Source organism: Polypterus senegalus, chromosome 1 (assembly GCF_016835505.1).
Source record: "Polypterus senegalus isolate Bchr_013 chromosome 1, ASM1683550v1, whole genome shotgun sequence".
Taxonomy (NCBI): domain Eukaryota; kingdom Metazoa; phylum Chordata; class Cladistia; order Polypteriformes; family Polypteridae; genus Polypterus; species Polypterus senegalus.
The window spans coordinates 176,721,879-176,743,003 of NC_053154.1; the positions used below are offsets into that span (position 1 = coordinate 176,721,879).

The following is a 21,125-nucleotide window of genomic DNA, read 5'->3' on the forward strand; positions in this document are numbered from 1 at the left end:
CTCTCCAGAATTCTTCAATAAACCAATAACAATAATCAATAAACCAATCCTCCACTCCCAGACGCTTAGCCACCCTGCCTCCCAACTCAGCTCGTCCGTCGGGGATTTCCCACAGTCCTTTATGCTGCTTAACCCGGAAGTGTTTCACCCTCTCTGTCCATGTGACCTGGAACACTTCCAGGTCAGATAAAAATTCCTGTTTTCTTCACCCAGGAAGCACATCGTTCTCTTTGTCCATGTGACTATGACGTACTTCCTGGGCGTAAGGTAAATAGTCTCTGGGCCTCCCTGCAGCGACTCCTGGCGGCCCCCATGGTATCCAGCAGGGCTGTGAATAAAGACTCCAATGTCCATAATGCCATGCTGGTCTTCGGGGCACCTCCATACTGCAGGGAGGGCTCCACCTGGCGGCGTGGGGGTATTGGCCGGGATGAACAGCTGGCCATGCATCACAGTATATATATATAAATTATGTTGTGGTACCCGGCTGGGGCTGGAGGACCAGAGGAGGGCTTGTGCCTCCTCCAGACCACGAGGGGGCGTCCGCCCTGGTTATGTTGGGGGCCTCGGGTAAAGGGCTTGGAAGCCCAGCCCTGTAGGGACCCGTGGCCACCGCCAGGCGGCGCCCCAGTGCCTGAATATCCCGGGAGCCCAGCACTTCCCCCACACCAGGATGTCCCTCTAAAATTGATGACTGAGCAAGGAAACGCTCATTTAAGGAAGCTACCAAGTGGCTAATGATAAAATGAAAGGAGTCCGTGTGAGTTGGTGGCACCAACTAGACATGTCATAGCCACCTTGCACTTGTCTAAGCAGTATGGTAGTGTGGTGAGACAGAAGCCACAATGTCCAATCAGGTTGGTCATAATACAGATGGCCTTTGCATGTTAAGAGAAATTTTGAACAAAATGACAGCTTTTGACAGCCCAAATGTATCTAGATCTATAGTCATCTATGTTATCTATATATAGGACATTATTTATCTGATGCAAGACATATATATGTAACAGCTTTTAAAATACTGCCAGGATAATTTCTTTGACATAAACAAAATGTATCCCTTGCTTGTAAAGTTTGTAGAAATGTCATCTTTTTATAATATTTACAGTTTTGAAAATACTAGGGTGTTGTACCGTGTTAGCCATTATGAATGTAGTGAGAAGTCAAGCAAAATGACACCTTTTATCGGCTAACCAAAAAGGTAACAATTTGCAAGCTTTCGAGACAACTCAGGTCCCTTCTTCTCGAAAGCTTGCATATTGTAATCTTTTTAGTTAGCCAATATAAGGTGTCATTTTGCTTGACTTCTCATTGTTTTGAAATGCAATTTAAGATTCAGATCACCATCAAAGGCAGCGGTGTAGCTGGAGTTTTTGTCATCCACAGCAGTCTTTGAATTTGCTGCCCCCATCTTTCAAAATGAAACATAATACATATCATACAAAAATGAAAACAACGAAAATTATATCTACATTTTTAATTATCAGTTACAGTTGAGGTATTTCAATAATGCCCTTTCCTTCTTTTTTAATAATTCTTCCCTCACCTTTTTCTTTTTAGTAAAAACAGCACCACTCTCTTCTGTTTGCTTCTTCGTGAGATTGAGAGAATAATGAAATATTAAAAACTAGCAAAATACCCGCGCTTCGCAGCGGCGAAGTACTGCCTTAAAATTTTTATTAAGGAGAAAAGTAAACCTTTTTAAACTGAAGGAAAATATACCAATAATTATTTGTTAAGGATCTCTTTGTATGCCACATTGTCAGTTCAGCCCTCCGGTTGTAATATGACCAAGCTGAGCGCTGAGCTTACTCTTGAGCATGCAACGTACAGTTGACCATGTGAACAGTAATCTTGTTTCATATCTCACAGCTTGGATTGCTGCTGTCATAATCGGTTTGAGTTTCATGGTTTGTTTCAATTACGACAGTATTTGCAGGACTTGTGTTGAAGTGACATTAGGCATCTGTCAAGCGTTGTAACCATACAACTGGTTTCATTGATAACTTTGCATCCAGCTTTTGAGAGTTTAAACATTCATAAACATCAAAGTGTCCACTACTGAAATCGTTACCTGTGAGTCTAAGATGTTTAAGAGGCACTGGCAGTTGTCAAAAGGTGTAAAATATTTGGCCATTTCGGTACACATGAAAGCGGCAACCAAACAATTTAGCGGCAGCCATCAACTCACATGCAGATCCATAGGTGAAGGGCTTAAGCATTTCACTCTTCTAGTGCTCCTGTGTAATATAATTATCTCCTGTACCATCATCAGTCCACACCTTGAACCTGTCCCAGTCATTCAATACATAAGACACAAAGTTCCTCCGGATATCAAGAGTGAGCCTGATATGGCCGTGAAATATGTAACAAAGAGAATGGAAAAGGTAGGTGCCATCTCTGGGCATGGAAACCACTCGGTAAGTGACAGTTCTTTGATCGATGGTGATCACCTCGATAGACATGTTAATGGGGGTACGGTTGGAACGATAAAGGAAATGGGTACCTGAACAATGTAAAGTAAGTGTAAAATACCTACACAATAACTACAATCGTAATAAACGAACAATAAAACAGTGGAGAAGCTGTGGATTAAATAAAAAGGCTGCAGTTATCAGCAGGGAGACGTGAATACCGTGGCGAAGCAAGGAAGGGAATGAAGAGACCAGAGCAACAGACGGCCTTATATAGGCAGGTAGCCAACAACGTGGGAGGTGTGGGAATGGGAGACCCAATGCAAGCCTCACACGGTGACCGAGCTGCAGGCTATGGATGTATATATGTACGTAAGTAGGATTCAGTTAGCATTGGGAAACCGCCTACCAAATTTCGTGAAGATGGGGCCATAAATACGAAAGTTTAACATGGCGGACGTTGTCGACCATTATGACCGTTATGTGTAGAATTTCGAAATGAAACCTGCTTAACTTTTGTAAGTAAGCTGTAAGGAATGAGCCTGTCAAATTTCAGGCTTCTACCTACACGGGAAGCTGGAGAATTAGTGATGAGTGAGTCAGTGAGGGCAACAAAGATCGTTGGAAATTTCTATATGGTGGCCGACATTGGCGTCATACCATCGAAATAAGTATGTACATCGGTTTCGGTTAGCGCAGGGACGCCGCCTACCAAATTTCGTGAAGATGGGGCCATAAATAAGAAAGTTTAACATGCCGGACGTTGTTGACTGTTATGACCATTACGTATAGAATTTCGAAATGAAACCTGCCTAACTTTTGTACGTAAGCTGTAAGGAATGAGCCTGCCAAATTCAGCCTTCTACCTACACGGGAAGTTGGAGAATTAGTGATGTGTGAGTGAGTCAGTCAGTCAGTGAGTCAGTGAGGGCTTTGCCTTTTATTAGTATAGATGAGACTGAAGGGTTCGTCCCTTTCAGTCAGAGTAAGTCATCGGACTGGTCAATAGTCGCATTTGTAAAATGTAACTTTGCAACATATGTTTTTAAACATTAAAAATGTTGTAATTTCCACATAGACAACACACATTAGCTTGCCAAAGCCCAATCAAACAAAAATTTTTCAAAAAAGTCTGCAAACATCTAGTACAAAAGATTATTAAAAAGTGCCGTACCCTAAAAATGGTCCACCCCCTCCACCTCTAACTGTGCCAGTGGTCAAAGGTGCTGCTTAATAGGATCTGCCTACCATAGCGGCTCAAGGAAAAGTAAACAGAGAAGCAACACTTTTAATAGACAGCACCTTCAGACTGCCACTTCTTGTCTGTGTGCTGACTATTAAATGATTCATGCTCCCTTCCATGGCTTCACAGTTGATGTGTATTACAGCTACTCCCTGTTGAGAAGATAAGCAGGGTTTTGATGAAGGCCTGTCATTAGGAACACAAGGGGAGATGAAAGCAAACAGGCTGACAGGACACGTGACTGCATAAGAAAGCTTCATGCTGACCTTGGAAGCTTTGACATGATCAGACATTGGACAGAAAAGTCTGATTTGGAAGAAAACAAGGAATTGACTTGAGAAATTAGTCTGCAGAATCTAATGCCATCCTGAGTATAGCCTTATATAGAATCTGTTATGTAGCAGTCATGGAAAGTGATGTTGGGTACCATCTATCTAATAAACAACGTTGTTTACACTCTTTAAATAGCGTAATCCAGCCTATCCAAACATGGTCATCCTCAACAGTGATTTTCAAAGTACTGTACCTGACTCTTTCATGGCCTTCTGAAGTTGGGTTTGGAACACACTTACTGCTATGGTGATCTGCCAAAACCATTGATTTAGAGTGGGGGGTTTAGGTAGACAGACTGTATACTAAACAGTGCTAGTCATGCACAATTAGCCCTTTTACATTACAAAATGTGGATCTTGCAGGTAGTGTAATGGTGTCCAGCGCCCTGAACAGTAAATCCTAGGGCTGCCAATGTATTTGTCATGTCTGACTTCCAATGTGATGAAATCACACGACCTACCTGTACTCCAGCTGCAAAAAATAAATGGAAACAATAAGCTTGTACTTGTAAAGTGTATTGGAATGGTGTTCACTATAGAAAAGACACTATATAAAGGGAGGACAGGGTGTTACCAGATTGCACAGTACCCTACATCAGGAGTGTAACACTGGATGCATCTCTCTGGCATCAATGATCCAGAGTGTGTCCCATGGTATGTGTTAGCTTTGTATTATATTTCATCTTTTATGTGCCTAGATTAGTCAGCATAATGTATGTTACTTGATCTAAACACTCTGCATTGTGTCTTTGACAGGAATGGCAGGATTATAGGTTAACATGGAATCCAGAGGAGTTTGACGGAATGCTGAAAGTCAGGTTACCGTCCAAGCACATCTGGCTGCCTGATGTTGTTCTCTATAACAAGTAAGTGTTCTGCCACTGGAAACAGACACATCCTGCCATTTACTGAATACTGTACTATAAAGCCAATTCAGATATCAGCATGCAAAATATTTCTGAAGCATCCTGATGACACCAAACACATTTCCTCTATCAAGTCTTATGTAGAACTGATTTATGTAGAATGAATGCTCAAATTTTTATATTTTGGAAATTTGATCTTGCATTCTACTCTAATAATGTGAACCTGACTGAGATCTGTAATGGGTTGGCACCTGCTTGGTACCAGTGCTACCGGGATGGCATCTGGCATTCCTCAACTGTGAATTGTGGGAACAGAGGACGTTATGTTATCTTTTCAAGTTAACAGATGTTGGTAAGAATTTTTTTAAAAAGGGATAAAGCTAAACAGAAGGATTTAAAAACTGATGAAGGTAGCCTGGAAGCAAAAATTTCAAATGATCGTCAGATTTTGTTTGTAAAATGATATTAAATGAAGGGAAAATTATCTGACTCTGAAAATGCCATCCAATGTGCAACTATCCAGTTGACAACAGCAGTGTCTATAGCCATTATAAAACTGACTGCTGTGCTTGGTATGAGTCAAGTTGTTTTGAAATATTGAATATTTTTTTTAGTGCTTCTTCTGTTTATTTACATTTAAAATACCCATATTCACATGTGATTATGTACTGGGGATAGTAATGTTTTAAATCTTGAGTTCTGAGTGAAGTGTTTAAAGACTTTACTTTACCTTAATAAAACATACTGTGACAGATAGGGGGCGCTATCGCTCCCTTGAACCTCTGTCCACAACTCCAGACACCAGGTAAAAGTCCAATAGTTGACTTTATTAAATTGCCACAGTGCACAAAGCACCCTCTCCTCCATTATACTCATACAATACCAATAATAAACACAATAATCCAATCCTCCAGCTCCCAGACACATTGCCACCCTTCCACCCAGCTCAGCTCGCCGTCTGGGAGCTCCCATAGTCCTTTTATAGTTCCTGACCCGGAAGTGTTCCAATCCCCAGTCTATGTGATCCTTTATCACTTCCGGGTCAGATAAAGTCCTTTTCTTCACCCCGGAAGCACGTCATTCCCCTTGTCCATGTGACTTGGACGTACTTCCGGGGCATAGGGTAAATACCCGTTGTTCCCCGCTGCAGCGTCTCCTAGTGGCCCCCATGGCATCCAGCAGGGCTGCCTATAAAAACTACAATGTCCATGATGCCCTGCTGGTCTTCGGGGAACCTCCATACTGCAGGGAGGGCTCCACCTGGCGGCTTGAGGATATTGGCCGGGATAAACGGCCGGCCATCCATCACAATACATAACAGCATTAAGATTACCTTTGCACAGAGAGATAGATTGTGAATTGGAAATTTAATTCAGTATGAGCAAAATAATAAATCAATCAGCATATTATATATATACAGTATATATATATATAATATATATATACATACTGCGGTGGGCTGGCGCCCTGCCCGGGGTTTGTTTCCTGCCTTGCGCCCTGTGTTGGCTTGGATTGGCTCCAGCAGACCCCCATGACTCTGTAGTTAGGATATAGCGGGTTGGATAATTGATGGATGGATATATACTCATCTTTTTAGAAAGATATTTTGTTAAATTATACATAGATTTTGTTGTTTTATTATTTTTGTTTTTACTCTGTAGCACTTTGAGATTTCTAAAATATATATAAGTGCAATATAAATAAAATTTATTATTATTATTATTATATATATATATATATATATATATATATATATATATATATATATATATATATATATATATATATATATATATATATATATATATATATACAGTGGGATGCAAAAGTTTGGGCAACCTTGTTAATAGTCATTATTTTCCTGTATAAATCATTGGTTGTTACGATAAAAAATATCAGTTAAATATATCATATAGGAGACACACACAGTGATATTTGAGAAGTGAAATGAAGTTTATTGGATTTACAGAAAGTGTGCAATAATTGTTCAAACAAAATCAGGCAGGTGCATAAATTTGGGCACCACAAAAAAGAAATAAAATCAATATTTAGTAGATCCGCCTTTTGCAGAAATTACAGCCTCTAAACACTTCCTGTAGGTTCCAATGAGAGTCTGGATTGTGGTTGAAGGTATTTTGGACCATTCCTCTTTACAAAACATCTCTAGTTCATTCAGGTTTGATGGCTTCCGAGCATGGACAGCTCTCTTTAACTCACACCACAGATTTTCAATTATATTCAGGTCTGGGGACTGAGATGGCCATTCCAGAACGTTGTACTTGTTCCTCTGCATGAATGTCTTAGTAGATTTTGAGCAGGGTTTCGGGTCGTTGTCTTGTTGAAAGATCCAGCCCCGGCGCAGCTTCAGCTTTGTCACTGATTCCTGGACACTGGTCTCCAGAATCTGCTGATACTGAGTGGAATCCATGCGTCCCTCAACTTTGACAAGATTCCCAGTCCCTGCACTGGCCACACAGCCCCACAGCATGATGGAACCACCACCATATTTTACTGTAGGTAGCAGGTGTTTTTCTTGGAATGCTGTGTTCTTTTTCCTCCATGCATAACGCCCTTGTTATGCCCAAATAACTCAATTTTAGTTTCATCAGTCCACAGCACCTTATTCCAAAATGAAGCTGGCTTGTCCAAATGTGCTTGAGCATACCTCAAGCATCTCTGTTTGTGCTGTGGGTGGAGAAAAGGCTTTCTCTGCATCACTCTCGCATACAGCATCTCCTTGTGTAAAGTGCGCCGAATGGTTGAACGATGCACAGTGACTCCATCTGCTGCAAGATGATGATGTAGGTCTTTAGTGCTGGTCTCTGGGTTGACTCTGACTGTTCTCACCATTCGTTGCTTCTGTCTATCCAAAATCTTTTTTGGTCTGCTACTTTGAGCCTTAACTTGAACTGAGCCTGTGGTCTTCCATTTCCTCAATATGTTCCTAACTGTGGAAACAGACAGCTTAAATCTCTGGGACAGCTTTCTGTATCCTTCCCCTAAACCATGATGGTGAACAATCTTTGTCTTCAGGTCATTTGAGAGTTGTTTTGTGACCCCATGTTGTTACTCTTCAGAGAAAATTAAAGGAGGAGGGAAACTTACAATTGACCCCTTAAATACTCTTTCTCATTATAGGATTCACCTGTGTATGTAGGTCAGGGGTCACTGAGCTTACCAAGCCAATTTGAGTTCCAATAATTAGTTCTAAAAGTTTTGGAATCAATAAAATGACAACGGTGCCCAAATTTATGCACCTGCCTGGTTTTGTTTGAACAATTATTGCACACTTTCTGTAAATCCAATAAACTTCATTTCACTTCTCAAATATCACTGTGTGTGTCTCCTATATGATATACTAGCAAAATACCCGTGCTTCGCAGCGGAGAAGTAGTGTGTTAAAGAAGTAATGAAAAGAAAAGGAAACATTTTGAAAATAACGTAACATGATTGTCAATGTAATTGTTTTGTCACTGTTATGAGTGTCGCTGTGATATATATATATATAGCAAAATACCCAGCTTCACAGCGATGTCATGTGTTAAAGAAGTTATGAAAAGAAAAGGAAACATTTTAAAAATAATGTAACATGATTGTCAAAGTAATTGTTTTGTGTATTTGGCGGCAGCGTCACGAAGTTGTTTTCGGCAGCTGCATCAGAAAATGTACCACGATGTCTGACACGCCTCCTTTTTACTGTTTTCTCACAGCTTGGATTGCTGCTGTCATATATATATATAGATATATATATATACATATCTTCATATCTACATATCTATATACATATCTACATATACACATATATATATATATATATATATATACATACATACCTATCTACATCATATATTCACACACATACATACACTATATTATATTATATATATGTGTGTATGTATGTGTGTGTGTGTGTGTGTGTGTGTATATAGATATATACAAATACATATACTTGTGTGTATGTTGGTATGTGTCTATATGTGTGTGTATGGGTTTGGTCACTGAGTGCAAGGGAAAAATAATAAATTATAGTCTATAAGTTATTAAACAGTAAAACATTAACATTTTAAGAAGTACAGGTACATTGAAATTACATTTTCTATGTGAACGTTCAAATTTGTGCCTCGCCTCGATTGTGAATCGCCTTAATATTATTTTGCCGTGGTGTAGAAAAGGGGTCCCGTGTTTGCACTTGTCTGGGCTATAGCGCAGGGGGAGGATGAAAAAAATTAAAAGTGCTCACTTTGACTTAAGGCAGAAGCACAGTCAGCGTCTCAAAGGCCGGCACAGCTATGCACGCGAGCTGGCTGCTCGACTTTTGCTGGGCAGGAGACCCCAGTTTTTGTACACACGTTCATGATATCAAAAGTCTCAGCGCTCTTTGGAGGTAATTCATATATTATATATATAGCAAAATACCCGCTACCGCGGAGAAGTAGTGTGTTAAAGAAGTAATGAAAAGAAAAGGAAACATTTTAATAATAACGTAACATGATTGACATTGTCATGAGTGTTGCTGTCATATATATGCCTGCCTAAATAAGTCACCCTCGCTTTGCTCTTACTTTTTTACCGTTCATTTAATCATGGCTAGTGGCGGAAAAATTATAAAATGGAAGGAGGATGGCTTTACCAAAACAATTATTGATGGCTAATCGATTATTCATAAAGCTTGAATTGGTGATCTGTTTTTCTGTGTTAACCTCATATTTTTTCATACTTCTTCTCAAACTAAGGTGGTGCGAGGGTAAAATGAATCGGGATGCGCTGATCAATGTAATCGTGTACCAGGAAATCATGCATTGACAAAAGCTCCCTTTGCTTGTAATGCAAAGTGTGATTAAATGCATTATTTTTAACGCATTATGGAGCACATGCATCAAGCTTCTCGGCTGTGCTTGTGCTAAGAAAAGGAAAGATTTTAAAAATAACGTAACACGATTGTCAATGTGACCTTTTGTAAGTAGTGCCTGGAGGATTCAGTGTGTAGAAACTCTAGAGACAGCGTGTGTATTAACTTGTGGATTTTTCTGTGAGTATTTGGTGGCAGTCTGACAAAGTTGCTTCGGAAGACAGCGTTAGCCGCGGAGCTCAGCTCAGAGCAAAATGAGGTGGGAGGGGAGATGATGACGTGACTCCCCACCCGCCTTAACTGTCAATCCCCCACAAACACAGTCTCTCGAATTTGCATAAGCACACCCCTTCACCTACAATTTTAACTTAGTTACAAAGTGATCAAAACTCTCGTTTATATCCTGCGTCCTCTCATTAAACTTGTATCCCGCATTACCTGTGGGTATGTGAAACGCCAGCGGTAGCCTGTCTATGAACTTAATTTAAAGTTTAGGTTTACACCTTGCTTTCTTTCCGAGCTGGCAACACTCATGAATATATGGTAGTATATGTCACTCGCTCGCTTCTTATTGTTTCGCTGCCTTCTCAATTATATAATGCATGTTTTCTTGAGCGCTTTTTGAGGTCTTCCTGGTTTTCTATGTACTGCGTGATTACGTGGGAGGCGTGATGATGTCACACGAAACTCCCCACGGCGTTGAAGCTCATCTCCATTACAGTAAATGGAGAAAAACTGCTTCCAGTTATGACCATTACGCGTAGAATTTCGATAAAAAACCTGCCCAACTTTTGTAAGGAAGCTGTAAGGAATGAACCTGCCAAATTTCAGCCTTCCACCCACACGGGAAGTTGGAGAATTAGTGATGAGTCAGTGAGTGAATGAGTGAGTGAGTGAGGGCTTTGCCTTTTATTAGTATAGATTTAACTGACATTTTTTATCGTAACAACCAACAATTTATACAGTAAAATAATGACTATTAACAAGGTCGCCCAAACTTTTGCATCCCACTGTATATATATATATATATATATATATATATATATATATATATATATATATATAAAGCACACACATATCTATTTAAATGCAAGTTAAATGCTATCTTTCTTGCATATACAAGGAATCTTCTTAAAATGATGGGCAGATTTTTCTTTTTCATGTCATAAATATAAGCCACTTTCTGTGCAACACTGGACAGTCACTGGGAACTGAATTTGTGATGCCATTTTCAGAGTATTCTTGAAGCAATACAAGAAATTGAGGAGCAAAAAAGGAGCCAGTGGAACAGTGAAAAGTGCCAGTTTGAAGAACATTGGATGGATTTTACTGCTTTTAAAAGGAATTGCTGGTATCTTACAGTAAATGCAAATAAGCTGTGGTGATCTAGCATTTGGTGGCTCTTCTTCATGGTATATCAGACCTACCTGGTGAGACACAAGACAGGAATATTAAAGAAACAAAAGCACAGTAACAGGTGTCCTATACTGTATATCCTATGACATCCCCATACATTACCTGCAATCAAAAAAAACAAACACACTTTATAGTATTTTACACATGACTAATTTCCCAGTTCAGCATTTATACAAAAACAACATTGCACTTTGTTATTTGTACATAGATGCAAACCTTTTAATTACCAGTCACATATGTGATATTCAAAACAGACAAGAGTTGACCAATCCCAGTCTTGTAACTGCACTATTTAAACCTACTGTACGTCAACATGCATGCTTACCAGATAATTTGAAAAAGCCACCAAAGGAGCCATATGTGTGCTCCTTCTACTTTATTGAAAAGAAGCCTATAGAGGAAAAGTGGCCTGGATGTGAAGCTCCTGTTTCAAAGAAGCACGGAGTCCTCTTGCGGAGATTTAAACTTACAAGGAAAATGTTTGTGAACCCCTTGAAATTGCTTGGATTTTTTTGCAGTATTTGTTTTTGCTCTAAATGTGTTTTGATTGACACAAGAAAATACTACTTTTACTGAACTCTGTAACGTGACAATAACAGCCCTATACATTAATAATAATGTGGTCTAATCTTCAACTGAACAACATTAATATTACATTACAACAAACAGGGGTTAACCCTGTACACACTGGAAGCTGGTGTGGAAAAACAAGACAGTGATAAAACTAGATGCCATCCTGAAAAATCCCATCCATCCCCTCCAGGAGGTGCTCTCTTGAAGCTCTTTTAGCCACAGGTTCACTGCTCCACTGTGCTAAGATGCACTTCTGCGGGGTCTTTTCTGCCATCTGCTATTAGGCAATTCAACGCTTTCTCTCAATGTCCCAAACTAAATGCTAATACTCTTCTTTTTGTAATTTCTGCACAATATACATTTATTATTTATTGATTGATTGATTATATTATTTGTAATGTGAGTTTGTATCTTTGTTTTTATTTTTCTGTTGCTGTATGTATCTAAATTCCCTCTTGGGATTTATACATTTCATCTAATCTAATCTAACAGAAAAACACACTCTGCTTAAACCCATAACACACAATAGTTCTTGTCCAAACTGTTCAAACTGTTACAGTCCAGGCTGAAAGCAGCTTATGAAGCTTTAGGCTAGTGACCTCTCCAAAAGCGACCTGGAGTCAGGAGGTGAGACTGAAGACATTGCCTGGAGATGCCCTAACAAAGAGTTTGCTCCTCTTAAGAGAGACCTATTCACATGAACCATGTGCTGATCAAATGAAATATCAGAAGACCTTAGAAAAAGAATTGTGGGTATGAAGAAAGCTGGAAAATGCCTCAACTGCATGGGTGTCTATTGATCCACAGTAAGACAAATTGTCTATAAATATAGGAAATTCAGTACTCTCCCTAGGAGTGGGTGTCCTTTAAAGATTGTGACATAGTGTGCAGTAATTAACAAGGTGATAATGCTGTAGAAATCTCTTAAACTTGTTCAAAATACTGAAAAGCAATGGTGTTCATGGATGAACAATACAGATTAAACCAAAAAGTTCTATCACATGTCTCATGTGTGAAAAATACTACTTGGATGTTTCATAACTCTTCCAGAACAATGTTTCTGGACTTTTTACAGAAATGACCAATACTATTTTTGGATGGATAAAAGTACTGCTAACTGACACAAACAACTCATTCCACTCCAGAAGCATGGTCAAGGGAGCATAAAGATTGAGTCTTCTTTGCTGTCTTGGGGCCCGGACACCTTGCTGTTATAGATGGAACAAGGAATTCAAAATTGCATTAAGAAATTTTACTTGAGAATGTTAGGGTAATGATCTGTCCAGAGAGATGTAAAATAAGTCGGGTGATGCGACAAGACAGTGAAGCAAATCAACAAGAGAATACTTTAAAGATATACAAAGAATCAACAATTCAAGGGATCCCTGAGAGAGAAAAGAACTGAAACAGTTTGGTAATTTGTGACCAGCAGCTACCGGAAAATTTGGTGGATGTTAAGGCTAATTTATACTTGTGTGTTGAACCTATGCTGTAGTCTATATCTCCTACCGCACATCTGTAGGTAGTGACTGTGCTAGGTTATTTTGTGCCCTAGGACAAGCTTATTAGTGCGCCAACTGACTGTTCGATAGCTAACCCATGTGGCTAGGTTTCCACCCCCCCTCTTGTGAGCTGTGCCCTAGGCAAATACCTAATTCACCTTAATGATGGCCCCAGTCCTGCCTATAGCATAGCCTGATACGCACCTACTCAAAAATGTGACTACGCATCATGCTGAAGCCAACCCTATGCAGATGCCAACATTTCTGATTGGCCAGTTTAATGAGTATATATTTCTTGAAATGGGTTTCCGTTCATCTTCTGGTTTGGAATATTATGGCCAGTTAATGTGCCTGTGGCACAGCATGACACAAAAGTCTGTTTTGACGGCAGAGGTTACGCACGTAGCTACAGTGTAGACCCGACGCAGAACTACAAGTCAACCTTTACTGCAGCTCAAGAAGGTTTTACCATTCACTAAATGCAAGGGTTAACATTCCTTTTACCGCCTGGACTGTTAATATTTAATTAATTTGCTTATTATTGCAATTTAGTTGAAGATCAAACCCCATTTTTATGAGTACAATTTAATGCAGAAATCCAGGTAATCGTAAAGGTTCACAAACATTTCCTTAACACTGTATGTAGTGGCCTGTTGTTTCAATGTTTTGTCAGCCTCACACCATTCAGCAAACACCTAGCTGCACTGTGGTAGAGGACAGCTGTTTTGTTTGTATAGTCTATATGTCTTTACCATGTTATTGTGGGCTTTCCTTTCTCACCTAAATGCATTTTGCTTCTGAATTGCAGGTACTTTTTTCAGCTTAGGTTGTTCATTCATTGTTCATTTTCCTAAAGAGTGGGTGGATATGAAGCACATGATTTACATTAGAACATTAAAACAACTATGACGAGAACAGACCAATCAGCCTGACAGGCTTGTCCATTCTACTCACTTAGATTGGCCAAAATAACATCAAGATGACATATGAAGGTCCCAAAATCTGTACTCTCCACTACAATACTTGGTAATTTACACCATGTGTCTATGGATCTTTGCGTGAAATAACTTTCTAACATTCAGGCAAAATTTGCCCTTAGTAAATTTCCAACCGTGTCCCCAAGTCAAACTTATTTTCAATTAAGCGTCTGGATCCACTGCACTAATTCACTTCCTAACGTGATATTTAAATGTGCATTGTGGGATTTTGCCTGATATGATGCCAGGGAGGATTACAATTATCTGATGTATCTCAAGATGTACCGGGTGGTAACATTGTGCTAATGTAGGCATTCAGTATAAAGGCAGATAGTTGGTCAGTCACACACAAACAGAGACTCATCAGTTTTCTGTCTGAAGCCAACGTTACAGCCACAACGTTCTACTGAACATAGTTGACCACAATACAAACTTTCATGCATTTCATATTGTTTAAAATCAGTTACCAAAAACAATGTTACGTTCCACAAAATCACTGCTTTCCCCTGTGCCAGCAATGCATGAACTTTGAGCCATTTTCACACCATCTGACCATGCCATGCAGTGTGTTACTTATCTTTATTTGTTCAGCTGTGCTGTACCTCCACATTCTGAAACTCTTGGTAGAAGAGAACTGGCACCACTTTTCTCCTGGTATGCCTCCTCTTGTAGTTTCTCATTGTCGCTCTGTCCACGTCAAAGTATAAAGGATTGCATAAAAATATCCCAGTACATCGCTTGCAGCCGTCTGTTCAGGTCATCAACCATTTGTCAGCATATATGAATTTGGGTCTATTACTAAAACTGATCTTAATAAACAAGGGGGGGCTGTATTGTCATCAGCATTTTTAACATTGGACTGCCTTAAAAAAGAATAATGATAATTCTAACACATATCATGGAAGTGTTTCTGGAATGAGTCAAAAGTCTGTATAAGGTGAATAGCTCAGCTCCCTTTATTAATTATTTTTTATTGCACTAAGCTAGAAACTTTGGACTCCCCTGATTTAAATATGCATTTAACGACTAATAAAGAGAAATGTACACATTTTCTCAGTTGTTCCCAAATGATGAGTTACTGTACATAAAGATTACTAATATATAAAATATTAAAAATGAACAAAGATGTGGCTGGCTGGCTGGCGGTAGGGAGAATGGAAATGAAAACCTCAAATTAACATCAATCAATCAATTAAAGCTTTATTGTCATACCTACAAAGACCTTAAGACATGTGACAGGTTAGAAGAGGCCATCCAGTCCATCAAGATCTTTTGTTTAGATAATAGCTAGGCTGCCCCATATATCACATCCAGCTACTTCTTAAAGGTTGTCAAGATTTCTGCTTCAGCTAGCAATATTCCTGGTGAAATCATATTAAAGCCTCTGGATGTTAGGAATAACCAAAGTCAGAAATGTGGCCTACCTCTCTCTTGCCTCTCTTACCTAAGTGTTACTTATGATTAATATGATGGAATATCAGTGTGCTGGCCAATAAATACCCTGACTCAGACATCAGAAATTGTATAAGCAGCAACTTCTAGTTATTTTATTTTGTCCTTCCTTAAGAAGGCATAAATCATGCCACTAAAACATAATGAGTAATATGCAATTGGCATGATCATTTGATTTGAGTGCACAGTACGGATTTATTTTTGTTTTTTTGCTTATCTAAGTAAAGAAATGTGTCAAGAATTTGGAAGGTGCTACTGTACCAGCTGTGGCTTTCAGCAATTACAGTCAAGTAAAAAAATAAGTACATCCATTGGAAATTGCTGACCTTTCAACATATTTGAATAGGCAAACAGTAGATTATGAGGGTGAATGCACCATGTCAGTTGTATGAATCATTTGTTCAAGTATATCACCTTTATCGGTAGGCAATGTTTTTTATGAAGTTCTAATGGTTTCCTGTTCAAATATGTTGAAAAAGTCAACAATTTCCGTGGGGTTGACTTACCTGACTGTAATTCATATTTTGTAGTGCCATTCCTAAAAAGACTGATAATTCTTTTTCTAACCAAACCTCAAATGTATGTATTGAGCATTGACATCCTTGTGTTTCTTCTCTTAGTGCCGATGGAATGTATGAAGTGTCCTTTTACTCTAATGCTGTGGTATCGCATGATGGCAGTATCTTCTGGCTTCCTCCAGCCATATACAAAAGCTCCTGCAAGATTGAGGTGAAACACTTTCCCTTCGATCAGCAAAACTGCACACTCAAATTTCGGTCATGGACTTACGACCGCACGGAGATTGATTTGGTTCTTAAGGCAGACATGGCCAGCATGGATGACTTCACCCCAAGTGGAGAATGGGATATTATCTCCCTTCCTGGACGTAGGAACGAGAATCCGGCTGATTCTACATATGTGGACATCACCTATGATTTCATTATTCGCCGGAAGCCCCTGTTCTACACTATCAATCTCATCATCCCATGTGTTCTGATCACCTCGCTGGCTATCCTAGTCTTCTATTTGCCTTCTGACTGTGGTGAGAAAATGACACTTTGCATTTCTGTCCTGCTGGCCCTCACGGTGTTCCTCTTACTAATTTCTAAAATTGTTCCTCCCACATCCTTAGACGTCCCTTTAGTAGGCAAGTACCTAATGTTCACTATGGTGCTAGTCACATTCTCTATAGTCACCAGTGTTTGTGTTCTAAATGTGCACCACCGTTCCCCTACCACACACACAATGCCACCATGGGTGAAAGTTGTCTTTCTTGAGAAACTGCCTACTCTGCTCTTCATGAAGCAGCCCAGAAACAACTGTGCTAGGCAGAGACTTCGTCAAAGGAGACAAGCACGTGAGCGAGCCAACAGCAGCCTGTTCTTCAAGGACAATACCAGCTCATGTACTTGCTATGTGAATCAAGCAACAGTAAAGCAGTTTGGCAATATCGGAACCTTTGGGGAAACAGCTCAAGCATCAGACACGGTTGATGGAGTCCAGGAGCAAAGTAGGAGTAAGCCATTACCTGAGGATTGCTGTCATGGGTTTCAGGAAGCAGTTGATGGTGTGAGATTCATTGCAAACCACATGAAGTGTGAAGACAATGATCAGAGCGTAAGTCAGATTTTACACTGTTGAAACTAATGTTCTTTTTTTCTGGAGTTGCGCTATAGGCACGTATCATTAGTAGCTAAACAGTCGTTTTAATGCATTGTGTATTTTCCCACAAGGTTAGTGACTAAATAAATGATTCCAACCGAGACTAAATGTCATCTATAACACCAAGACTTTTTATTGTTTTCTGCCGTGTGTAAATGAGGTTCAACTTGATGCAGGCCTGTTAGAGAAGGAAGTAAAGAAATAATCAGCTGGCTAATTTGTGTGAGCAGAACTGGATACACCAGCTGGCTCAAGTAATTTGTAATGGGTACTACTAAGGAAATGGCTGTTCAGTTCTATAATTTTATTCAGACATTCTTTAGTTTTAAACCTAACTTGAATCCCTTTCCTTTGTTCCAGGTGAGTGAGGATTGGAAATATGTGGCCATGGTAATTGACCGACTGTTCCTGTGGATCTTTGTGTTTGTGTGCGTCTTTGGTACCATTGGAATGTTCCTGCAGCCTTTATTCCAGAACTATACCGCCAAAACAGTCATTCAGACCCCAGAGTGACAAAGTCATATGCCTCACACAATTGTGAAAAGGGCCGTAAACAGTCCAAGAAAACAGCTTTTCCTAAAATCCCCTTAACCTCTGGTAGGAGTCTAATTTTCAGATACTGTTGTATGTAATATTCTGGGGCTGTCAAAAGATTTTGGGTGACTCATAGTAGTTGGGAACCTACCAGAGGTACAGGAAGACTGATCACAACTAAATGACTGGAGGACCCAACTGAAAAGCGCACTGCAGAAAGAAGGTACCAGTTATTACTTAGCCAAATTTACCCAAGGTTGAGGGGCAAAGGCATCAGCAGATACATTGATGGAAAAGGATTTGCTCTGTAAGGCTTGGGAAGGTATACTTTTGAGTTTCCACTTCATATAAAAAAGCACACTTGTGTCTTTTGTTGTATTTGTAAAGGGTGCTGTCAATGTCCTTCACCTTCAGAGAGCCTTTTAATACAGGTTTCAAGTAAATGTGAGCAATTCAGTACTACCGAACTTTATTTCAGCCAACTCGACTCAAGTGTTTTTCATGGATTTCTTCACAGAGTCTTCGGGGCATTTCATACTGATTACTTTTGGACCCTCATGTTACTCATTTTCCAGTTCTGTATGAGTTGATTATATTGCAGTCAAAATTAAAATGCATATATGGCGTGGATTGCTTCTTTCCACCTGTGCTATGACTGCTCTTATTATGAATGTACATTGCTAGACTTCACTTGTAAGGTGGCAAAAAACAGAGAAGCTTTCATATAGCAAAAGTGACTTGATTATTATCACAAGAAATGTGTATGATATAAAAATCATCTGTGATTCCAGATGTTTGTAGCTGGGTAGCTACAGATTCACCACTATGCGTAATTTGAACTTTGTTCCTGTATAAGTGCACCATATTATTGTTTCACTAACTCAGAAACTGTCAGCCCAATTTCACATTTACTTGTAGATATTCAAGGATTGTTTTAATATTGCTTGATATTTCTTCAGTTACTTGGTGTATGGTAGCTGACAAAAGGCAGATTTCTGTTACTAATTTTATAGCACTTTTCAGAATAAACTGGTTTATGATGCTCCACAGATTTTCAAAATACATAACACAGAAACTGACAATGGCTAATGCTACTACCTTACAGCTCCAAGACCTAGACTTGATTTCTGTGTTAGGTTGGATGCGATCCTGAGTCTGCATGGGTGTTAACCCATATTCCATATATGTGTATGTTCAGCTAACTGGCAACTCCAAATCAATCAAGAAGAAGTGAATATGAGGTTTGGTTCCTGTTTGGTCGTCACTGCTGCATGCATTGGCTCCTTGCAATTCTTACAATTGACAAAGCGGTTTTAGAAAAGTGATGGATAATAAAGTGCAAAAGGTCCAAAAGGCTAAATGACTTACTTTCTTAGTTTTGTGATGAGTGAAATCTGCCCAAGAAGCTAAATTATTCATTGTAGGGCGCATATTACTCCCACTCCATCCAGCTCCTTCTCTAAGGTCTCACCAGTTCTGCTTTTGTTAATAACCTGCTTTGTAAGATGAGGCCGACTACTTGTGTACTGGACCCCATCCCCAGCACACTACTTAAATCCTGCCTTCATGCCATAATCCCGACTGCTACAACAATAATAAGCTCACCCCTTGACACTGGCTCTGTGCCGCTCACTTTTAAAACCGCTTCTGTAACCCCAATGTTAAAAAAGTGATGCTGACAATCCTAAGCCTATTTCCAACTTACCTTTTCTGTCAAAAGTTCTTGAGCGTGTTGTAGCTTCTCAACACACCAACTAATTAACTTCTAATAATTTGATGGAACTCTTTCAGTCTGGTTTCAGAGCACAGCACAGCTGGGAATCTGCTCTGCTACAGGTAACCAATGATTTGCTTATGGCAGCAGACTCTGGACAAACCAGCATATTAATTCTGTTAGACCTCAGTACAGCATTTGACACTGTCAGACATGACATTCTACTGTCCAGAATGGAGAACATGCTGGGTATCTCTGGCACTGCCCTCCAGTGGTTCAGGTCCTATCTGACTGATAGGCAAGAGTTTGTTAGTCTTGGCAACAGCAGGTCCAGCACAGTGCCAGTCACACAAGGAGTTCCACAGGGCTCTGTCCTCGGCCCTCTTCTCTTCTGTAGTTATATGCTTCCCCTTGGCCATATTATTCGTATCTTTGGACTGGGTTATCATTTTTATGCAGATGATATTCCACTCAATGTTAAAAGTGAAATTTCATCAGAGCTTTCTCAGCTCACAACCTCCCTCAGTGAAATTAATACCTGGATGGAGCAGAACTCTTTAAAATTAAACTGCAACAAAACTGAACTTCTGCAAATTGGGACTAAAGTGCAACTTAATAAAATGAACTCCTTCCCAGTCCATCTTGGCGGTGATCTCATCAGACCTGCCTCTACTGCAAAGAATCTTGGTGTCATTTTTTTAATCCTTCGTATCTTATTCCACCCACATATTTTATATTAAAAAACTTTCTTACTTTCACCTCCATAACATATCATGTGTTCGCTCCTTCCTCTCCTTTTCTAATGCTTAGAAACTTGTCCATGCTTTTATCACATCCCGCATAGATTATTGTAACTCGAAGCTGGCAGGTGCCCCTTCTAATGTTATATCACAGCTCCAGCTTATTCAAAACTCGGCTGCAAGGGTCCTTACACGGACCAGCAGCAGCAAGCACATCACACCCATCCTGCTCCACCTTCACTGGCTCCCTGTGTCTTACAGAATCGAATATAAAATCCTACTAATAACCTACAAATCCTTAAATAACCTTGCGCCAGACTACATAAGTGACCTTCTCCATCACTATGTGCCTGCCTGCCCACTAAGGTCCTCTGATTCTGGCAATCTTGTTGTGCCCCACACTAATCTACACTCCGTGGGTGACAGGGCCTCCAGCTGTATAGCGCCCAGACTTTGGAATGACCTACCGAAATTAATCAGGTCAGCTGACTCCATGAATTCATTTAAAAAACAACTCAAAACTCATCTGTTCAGGGAGGCTTTTAGCTCTACTTGACTTTATTACCCTTCTCTCAGTCTACCTTTCTGTCAAGATACTCATGTAACCTGTGTGTGTGTGTGCTAGACCATCAATTGTGTTGTCTGTTAGGCTTTATTATTCTTCTTTATTTATCTGGTTTAGTACAATGCTATATACTATATACCCTGCCGTCCTTTCTTAAACTCTGTGAAGTGCCTTGAGCATGGGAAAGGTGCTATATAAATAAAATGTATTATTATTATTAACACATTCATGATTGCTTATGGGTAGTTTAACGCTCTGCCACTAGTCTAGCTGAAGCCATGGTCAA

General features: G+C 39.7%; 1 protein-coding gene across 1 annotated transcript in view; it reads left to right on the forward strand.

The window, feature by feature from the left end:
• Positions 1 to 18,461, forward strand: part of LOC120535566 (neuronal acetylcholine receptor subunit beta-2-like) — an 80,988-nt gene extending 62,527 nt beyond the window's left edge. Inside the window, exons 4-6 of the mRNA XM_039763500.1 lie at positions 4,746 to 4,855; positions 16,245 to 17,241; positions 17,647 to 18,461. Coding sequence (XP_039619434.1) covers positions 4,746 to 4,855; positions 16,245 to 17,241; positions 17,647 to 17,799 — 1,260 coding nt within the window. The 3' untranslated portion in view covers positions 17,800 to 18,461. The remainder of the gene's footprint in view (positions 1 to 4,745; positions 4,856 to 16,244; positions 17,242 to 17,646) is intronic.
• The last annotated feature ends 2,664 nt before the right edge of the window (positions 18,462 to 21,125 follow it).